The following is a 9,352-nucleotide window of genomic DNA, read 5'->3' on the forward strand; positions in this document are numbered from 1 at the left end:
AACTAAAGCGCATAAATGACTTTCTCTCTCTTTTGCCATCTTTGTACCAGGAGCCCAGCTCTAATTGGCTGTTTTGTGGTGGACAGGAAGTACTTTGAGAAGATTGGTCTATTGGATGAGGGAATGGAAGTCTATGGTGGAGAGAATGTGGAGCTTGGCATCAGGGTGAGTGGAGTGCAAATTATAATCAGCTCAATAATATGTTTAAATCGAGCCAAATCCTAACTTGAGATCGGTCCCCCATTGACATCGATGAGTAATTTACACAAGTCTGTTACGTACATGCCCAGATTTCAAGTTAGGATTTGAGGACTCTTAAACGCGTTAGTGTGTGTAATAATCCACTGCTGCACTACTGTATGTTGCTGGCAGACACAACCAGTCAGCTCAGCACTCCTCCAGATGGGCCATGGGAGGAGCTGCAGTGTGTCAGGAACCCCCACCTTCCCCCATGGTGTGCTGAAACTCGACCAGCTCAGCGACTTGCACACTTACATATAGCCATAGATCTGAAAGTATATAAAAAATACACTTAGACGAACCCTAATTACTATGGGACATACATGCATGTTTATAGTAGCAAAGGGGGACCAACTCCATATCAATGCCCATGATTACGGAATGAGATGTTCGACGAGCAGGTGTCCACATACTTTTAGCCATGTAGTGTATAACCCTATTGAGACCAGATGTTGGTATAAAGATCCATTGAATCTGTGGAGAATCACGATTATCAGGGTGCTGGAGTTTATTTTCAGTACAGTACAGGAAAAGCATAGCCTGTCTTAACAGGCTCTGTGTGTGAGTGCATACGTAATCCCCTCTCTTTGCAGATAACAGAAACTCAAGTCATGGATAATCAGTGTTGTCAATGTAAATGAGGAATTTTGTTAACGGAATCCGGAATTACACTTCTTTCCACAGGGCATAACATCTCCCGTAGTGAATAGTTCTATTTAGGCCTGCCAAAACAAGGGGAATCATCAGTAATGGGATTTGTGTTTTTCTACCAATGCTTCCTCCCTGGTACCCCATAAACACATGTTATGCTTTAATAAAGACTTTATTTATAGGTCTATCTTTATTATGTCTATTTTCCCACTGTATATTTACTGCTGATTTTTTTTTTCTCCAATTAGATTACTTTAGAATCTTATCTCAGCAGGCAGTCATTTTCTGATTAAATCGCGGTTAGCTAACTTTTCCTTTGAGTTCCTGACCAAGTTGTGTGTTTAGTTTATGACCATGAACAGGTGGGTGAAACAATTTAGCACTCATAATAACTGATATTTCTAGTCCTGGACACTTCCTTATACCTTCCACACCCATGTACAGCCAGGTGTAATGTTGTCTGGCGATACAGTTGTCTCCTGTCAAAAACAGTAGGCACATGCTCCGTATAATCCCCATGAGAAGGATTTTCCTCTGAGAGAAAGTAAAGGAAGAGCTCTTGGGGCTCTACCCAGCAGGAGAATATTGGAGGATGAAAGAAGATTCTTGCACACACCATCTCTCACTCTCTTTGACTTTCTCTCTCTCATACACACAGGCTACACGATATGCTAAATAATAGCTCCTCATAACCCTTCACAGTAAGTTCCTTTACAAAATATGGTGATTTGTAAAAGATGTTTGGAGACGTGGTAGCTCTACAGTAGTCCAAAAGTTTGTGTGAGATGTGGTAGACCATCTTTATATGACAGATAATTTACTGACCCTGACTTCCTTACATCTAACCCTGTGTTCACTACTGAGCTCTGTACACTTCCAAGTCTATACTCAACTTCCTACCTCTTTTGAAATATGTTATTTGGACTCTGTATGTAACTCCAGGTATGGCAATGTGGGGGCAGTGTGGAGGTTTTGCCCTGTTCTCGGATAGCGCATATCGAGCGTGCTCACAAGCCCTACACTCAAGACCTGACTGCTCATGTGCGGCGGAATGCGCTTAGGGTGGCCGAGGTGTGGATGGACGAATACAAGAACCATGTTTACATGGCCTGGAACGTTCCCCTACAGGTAAAGACCACAGCCTCCTTAGAGTGGGTCATTATCCAACCCTCCTGACCATGTGACCTGAGCAGAAAATAATCCAGGCCCTAGTCAATTCAGTCTAAACTTGGATTCCATAAATGTTTTATTTAATGATACGTTATGACATGTGGGTATCCATCACAGGAGACTGGTGAGGGGAGGCTGGCTCATGATAATGGCTGGAAGGGAGTGAATAGAACGGTATCAAACACCTGTTTGATACTGTTCCATTTACTCTGTTCCAGTCCTTACTATGAACCACCCAATTAAGGTGCCACCATCCACCTGTGGTATCCATGTGTTGGTGTGTCTATTTCTAGAACTCGGGGATTGACATAGGGGACCTCTCGGAGAGGAAGGCTTTGAGAAACAGACTGCTGTGTAAATCTTTCAGCTGGTTCTTGGCCAACATCTACTCTGAGATGAGAACCTACAGTGACACAGTTGCCTATGGAGTGGTGAGTATGTTATGATATCTGTACATCTCAGCCTTTGTTTCTTTTCCAAAATAGCACAAGATGGCTGTACCATACATGTGCAGCGTATCACCTCATATGACAATGTCACTTATCATAGAAAGTCATGCTATATTGTGCTGATAATGTGAGGTAAGAACGTGCATGAGTCATTTCATGAAAAGAGTGCCTTGTGTCCCTTTGATATTTTAAGTAGACATTGTGGACCAATACTGAATTTTAAAGCCTGTTATATTAAGTGCCCTTTTTAATATAGACCACATGGAGAATTCAATCAATCAGATTTTTTATTTTTATGAAATGGCTTACTGAAGCGCCGAAATTCAGCAACCCTGTGTTACTTCTAGGAAGATTTCAACCCACTTAACCCCAAAATGTCTCCAAGTTTCACCATCATTGTAAAGCCCTAGTTATTTTGTTCCTTTGACAGTAATTTCTGGAGATGATTATTTATTTAATGTGATTAGTTCTTAATCTATGTCTGACCCTCATTTTAAGGTCAACCCTGTTACTAGAACTGAACTCTTTTTAATATGGTGAAACTTCCTTTTTAAATACCTATTTCGAAAGAAACATTGAACATCGTATAGTCAAATCATATTGTAGAAGGAAGTAAGCTGGTTATACTCTTGGTCATATTCAAGTGTGTTTTGTGCTGAACTGAGCGAGTCGAGCATATAACACGCCAACCCTGTATCCCATAGATAGACAGGCTAGAAATGTATTAGCAATTGAAAAAAGAATGTTCACTTGCATTCAATTGCCACTCCCTGTTCCACAAAACAAGCTTTCATTCCCCCTGTCTCGAGGGGATTTGTAGCTGATTTAAGATGAAATTGTCAACCTTGTTACAGTCTAACCTGTTACTTTATTTGTCACTTAATAGCCACTTACTGTAGTCATTTTTCGTGTTTTAAACTCTTGATGGGGAAACGTGTTTTTTTCATGAAGTTGAACATGTCCTTTTCATGACAGAATGTTAAAATGAGGTGAAATCTAAAGTTTTTGGGACAAATTTACACTTCTTAAAAGGCACCGAATTGGTGGAACGACCCACATACTGTTCATGCTGAAACAGTCTTTTGAAATATCTTAGCAAGAACATTACTGTCATAGGAGTCCATTTCAAGCCACAGCTTGAGGACATACCTCCACTGAAGCAATGAAAGGTTGAAGGTCAGTTGTATTTAAACATGAGTAATAAAACGGTCCAAAAATAACTTGACGAACCCTCTAGTGCTTTGCTTGGTTGTTTGATGAGCACATCACAACTGTGTTAGAAATGTTTGATGTGTGATCATGACACTACTCAGCATGTGTGGGAGTCAAGCTGGGAATATGACTATGAAGGCATTGCTATCAAAACAACTTCTTGAAACACATTTGACGAATACATATTTGACCAATGATAGTTATCTTAAAGCTGAAGTGAATAATAGTGCATTGAGAGTGATATTATCATAACAATAACATTTATTACACTATCATATTAAAAAGTGTGATTATTTATTTTTGTAGATGTCGCTCTAAAATGTGACTCAATTTGTTGTCAAACAGATTCCGCAGGACTAATGGCATCCCATTTATTTAGTTGCAAAACATATTTCTTCCCTTGTTGATGTGAGGATAATGAAAAACAATTGTTTCAACTATTGTGTTCTCTGTATTTAGCCTAAAGTGCTTCCATTTGTCAAACTCTTCGTCACACAGACCAGTTGTGTGCTGTGTCATTCTATCATTAACAGACTAATTAACCGTTGTCGTTGGCCAGACAGAAGAAGGCACAGTTTAAGTGCTTTTACGAAACAGATTGTCTGTTATCGCATGGAGAGCGATAACTTCTGCATCCTTAATCCGTCTCCATCCCTGCCCCATGGTTATGTGGTTGGAACAGCCTTGATTTTCCTCCTCTGTCTCCTCCAGTTGAAGAATGCTCTGAGGAGTGACCTGTGTCTAGACCAGGGGCCTGACTTGGACAACATCCCCATCCTGTACGTCTGTCATGGGATGACACCACAGGTGAGTGCCCTCTGACCCCTCCATCTGTAAGTTCACTACCAATTTTGTCCTGGTCCTAATGTATATGCCACAGCAATTACTGAATTACTAGGTTTTTGCCCCACTTAAAATAAGATCCTTGCTCGAACTATGACTCAGGATATTCATCCTTATTTCCTTGTCTTTTTCAATATAAAAGCTTTTGGAAAAGGTATTAATGTTTCTAAATGCATAGTGCTTTTATACTACTTGTCCCTTTTTACTACTTTGTAATGTGCTGGATTTTACAGCAAAAAATAACAATTTTGTTTGTCCGTCTACATATTCACATTGAATAATTTATAATTGCAACAAGACAGTCTAGTACCGCATCTCTGTTGTCAGAAGTCAATATAATTGATTGGTGCCTGAAATGTTAAACCTTTGGCTTCTCTCTGGGTCATACCCAGCTACTGGGTCTCTCCGAACTGCTGCGTGAACACTTCTCTCTCACTGTCACAATAAATGTTCATTTTATCCCTGAGACATTTAGCTCATGTAAGAAAATACACTTATTATGCATAACTTTTTATATATTTTTGCTGAAACCCAAGATATGCGATTATCAATTGTTAAGCTGCTGGGTCCAAAATGCAGTTTAGTTCTAGACAGTAACTCTACAGGATTTACTGTAGAATACAAACTGAGAGAAGATAATGTATTACATTGGGTATGCAGGCTGAAGCCAAGCCAAATAGCAGCACATGTCCTCTGCATCTGTACTACAATGGAGTGTGTAGGCCTATACAAACTCTATCAGAGCATTATCTGGGTATGGAGGGGAATGGTGGTGAATGTCAGGGACCAGGAACTAATTAGATAGTGATGGCCTGTCTATTATTGAGGAGGTAGAAGGGTGTTTCTTGTGGGAACAGATGGGCTGCCATGCCACCAGGAGATTCTCCCCTCTCAGCAGGGATCCTCATTTGTACATCTCCCAGTGTTCCTCATTAGAACTGGTGTTACCTAGGAGACCAGACCCTCTAGACTGTATGGAGATTAAGCTCCAATTGGCACTGAACGTGTGTTTGTGTGTGTGGAGCAGTGGCGTAAAGTACTGACACCCAAAAGTACTTGTTACATTGGAATGCTCAGCAGGACAGGAAAATGGTCCAATAACGTACTTATCAAGAGAACACGTGGTCATCCCTACTGCCTCTGATCTGGTGGACTCACTACACAAATGCATAATTTGTAAATTATGTCTGAGTGTTGGAGTCTGCCCCTGGCTATCTGTACATTTTAAAAACAAGAAAATGGACTCACTTTTACTTAAGTATCTATACTTTAACTAAAGTATGGCAATTGGGTACTTTTTCCATCACTGGTGAGGACACTTTAGGGATCCATATTGCTTATCAAAGGATCTTATCAAAGAGCACTCTACAGGTTACTGCAGAGAGCGGAAGGTATACCTTAGTACAGGAAACAAGTGTATTAAATTGGTTATTCTATCTTTACTGGTTTGCTCTACACTGTAGTACCAAAGGTGGTTGTTTTCAGTCATCTCAGTCATACCTGTTGAAAGTTACTTTACATTACTGTTGCTAATTACATTTACATGATATCGTCGCTGTCTCATGAACATCTCTTATCACCTTAATAAACTTTTCAGGAAATATATAAAAACATATTTTCCCATTAATGATCATACAATTATAATTATGAAATGTACAGAGTACATTGAGGGGAGTTAGTGGTTTTAATAAATGTAAAATAAATATTGAGTTACAAGTTTTTCATCAGACAGCAACGATATGGTATCTATTATTTGTGTGAAATTTGTGTTTATAATGAAGTATGTAGGAGTTGGTTCTGATTATAGTAGAGACCGCATCTCTTCCTTGCCTGGCAAATGAACAGAAAGCGACTGCGTCAGCAGGCGAAAGATGGAGGGTTTCAATTTGCTATGAAGCCCTTGCAGAGTTCATTGAAGAGGGATTAATAAATGTTGGCTGTGTTATGTACAAATCCTCATCGGGATGAAGGCTCTTCTCGCAATGAGTAGTGGTTCAGACACACTCTCGTCGGTGGTTCAGACACACTCACACTCTCTGTTCCACACGGCTCAGTTTAAAAACGTAGAAATCATTTTTGATTAATCTTTAAAGGGATACTTCAGGATTTTAGCATTAGCACAATGACTGGAAGTCTATGGGTGTAGCATGCTAGGATATACCCGTAGACTTCCAGTCTTTGCGCTAAAGCTAGTTAGCATTGGCTCACAACTACCTCTAACTTCCTTCATACTGGACACAGATACATGAAAACGCTATTCACAAGTTAATTTGACTCTGGGCAAGTAGATTTGTATTTGTATTTCTTAGTGATCCCCATTTAGCTGTTGCAAAGGCAGCAGATACGCTTCCTGGGGTCCAATCACATTAAGGTACTTACATTACATACGAAACAAAAGATAAAACAGTACATCATAACATTTATTACACCTCTACATATCTACAATACAACATGTATAATACCACCATTCAACAATATTACAATATACGTGTGTGTGTGTGCTAGCTCTTGTGTGCGTATGCATGTGTCTGTACCTTTGTGTGTGTCTCACAGTCCCCGCTGTTCCATATGGTGTATTTTTACCAGATTTTTTTTGTGTGTACGATTTTACTGCTTGCATCAGTTACCTGATGTGGAATAGAGTTCTATGTAGTTAAGGCTCTATGTAGTACTGTGCTCCTCCCATAGTCTGTTCTGAACTTGGGGATTGTTAAGAGACCTTTGGTGGCATGTCTTGTGGGGTATGCATGGGTGTCCACGCTGTGTGCTAGTCATTTAAACAGACAGCTCGGTGCATTCAGCTTGTCAACACTTCTTACAAAAACAAGTAGGGATTAAGTCAAACTCTCTTCCACTTTGAGCCATGAGAGATTGAAAGACTGTACCTAAAATTGTGTGTAAACGATCATACAAGGTTTTGCAATGATTCCTATGTCGAATGTCAAAAAAAATTTGGTTGGTCAGGTGTGTAATGAGGAACATCCTCATGCTGCACTTGAAGCATTTATGAAACCACTTATTCTGTTGACTGATAGGCATACACGGATCAAAAAAGTGACTGTTAGAACTGCCAAATCCCCATGGATAGATGATGAATTGAAAAACTGTATGGCTGAGAGGTTGAGGCAAAGGGAATAGCAAATAGGTTTGACAACACAGCAGACTAGGAAACATACAGTCAATTAAATAAATCACATAACTAAACCAAATGAAGAAACTATACTATGGGACAAATAACCTATATAAATAATGATAGTAAAAAAGCTCAGGAGTACTTTAAATGAAATTCTAGGCCTATCATGCAAATTCAGTTGTGTGCTGTACAGCAGGGCAGCCGGCTAAGGCCATTATTGTTTTCTGTTTTTACTAATGACCTTCCACTGGGTGTAACCCTAGAAAGCAAGCTGTCATGGTCAAAACATATACACTTAATGGTTGCTAAAATGGGAAAAGGTATTTTCGTGATAGGCCGTTGCTTTGCCTTCTTGACAGCTGTGTCTTTATTGCAATACACACAATTAGGACCTATCAAAGAACCTGGCAGGTAATGAATGAGATTCTGTCACCAGCTCTGAATGGAGATTAAGATTTCAGTTGGAATGGAAATCTATAGATCATGTTTAATAACCACTATTATCACTGTGTCCCCCGTCTGCTGAACTATTTCAGGGTACAGGATCACAGCTTAAAGGCTCAATATTGCTTTACGTTGGGATAATTGATTTTCTAAATGTCTTGTTTGCAAAAGACAAACATCATTCCACCCAATTATCTCCCTGATGCTTGCATTCAGTCCCTCCATTCAGATGCATAGCATTTCTGTTCCTTGTTACTAATCGTTATTTTTACTTGACACTCATCTGGTACTTCTCTAGAACGTGTACTACACGAACACGCAGCAGCTACACCTGGGGGTCCTGAGCCCCACCATCGACGACGATGACAACAAGTGCCTGGTGGATGTGAACAGTCGGCCACGGCTCCTGGAGTGCAGCTACGCCACAGCCAAGCGCATGAAACTCGCCTGGCAGTTTACTCAGGTAAAGGCTAATCCTGTCTTCTCTCATGAGAATGTAGATTCACTGTACAGTTCAGATGGGTATCGAGTTAGTCACAAACAAAGTTACATATGTGGTAGATGAACCAGGCTAATAAGGCACTGCACTGGGCTGTTGAGCATTTGAAGGAGAGGAGCAGATGTGAAGAGTGGTTCTGTTAGTGGGTTGAGAGTGTGGTTCACCAGCCCGCACTCAAGTGGCCTTGTTTCACATTACGGAGTGTCACAAAAAAACCATTCGCACCATATGAAAAGCCAAAGTGGAACATTGGACCCTGTCTCATTAAACACAATAGATCCTCTCCGTGGAGAACAATGAACATCGCCTAATGACTTTGCATCTTCTCCACTGCAGACGATGGCATTAAATCTCACCCTAATGTCACCCTGCTGTCAAAAAATCACATGTGAAATGTACTTCTTTGTCCTTTTTATATTTTTGAGAGCATCACCATTAGGTGTTCCTCAAGGTTCAAATAAGGGCTCCTTCATTTTTAATAGTTGAAAGGAAAGTTTAGTCAAAGACTCTGAAATGAAGAATGAGTAATGGTGGAAGTAAAAACTTCATATTTAGAAATCTTAAGTAGTAGTTACTGAAGAATGGAAAGTGGTTGGTTAGTATTCACCCGATCATTCCATGAAATACCTATTTCACCGTAGTGGACTACCATTCTAAAGAAAGTAGTCGGTGGCTGTTTGATCATAAGCTGTGGGGCTGCCTCTTGGGAGG

At 40.1% G+C, this 9,352-nt stretch overlaps 1 protein-coding gene across 1 annotated transcript in view; it reads left to right on the forward strand.

Annotated features, from left to right (window-relative positions):
• The window catches only part of LOC112219013 (polypeptide N-acetylgalactosaminyltransferase 18-like), a 70,586-nt gene that overhangs the window by 37,925 nt on the left and 23,309 nt on the right, over positions 1-9,352 (forward strand). The window contains exons 6-10 of the mRNA XM_042301690.1: positions 51-165; positions 1,834-2,019; positions 2,355-2,492; positions 4,434-4,529; positions 8,441-8,605. Coding sequence (XP_042157624.1) covers positions 51-165; positions 1,834-2,019; positions 2,355-2,492; positions 4,434-4,529; positions 8,441-8,605 — 700 coding nt within the window. The remainder of the gene's footprint in view (positions 1-50; positions 166-1,833; positions 2,020-2,354; positions 2,493-4,433; positions 4,530-8,440; positions 8,606-9,352) is intronic.

Source organism: Oncorhynchus tshawytscha, linkage group LG19, assembly GCF_018296145.1.
Source record: "Oncorhynchus tshawytscha isolate Ot180627B linkage group LG19, Otsh_v2.0, whole genome shotgun sequence".
Taxonomy (NCBI): Eukaryota; Metazoa; Chordata; class Actinopteri; order Salmoniformes; family Salmonidae; genus Oncorhynchus; species Oncorhynchus tshawytscha.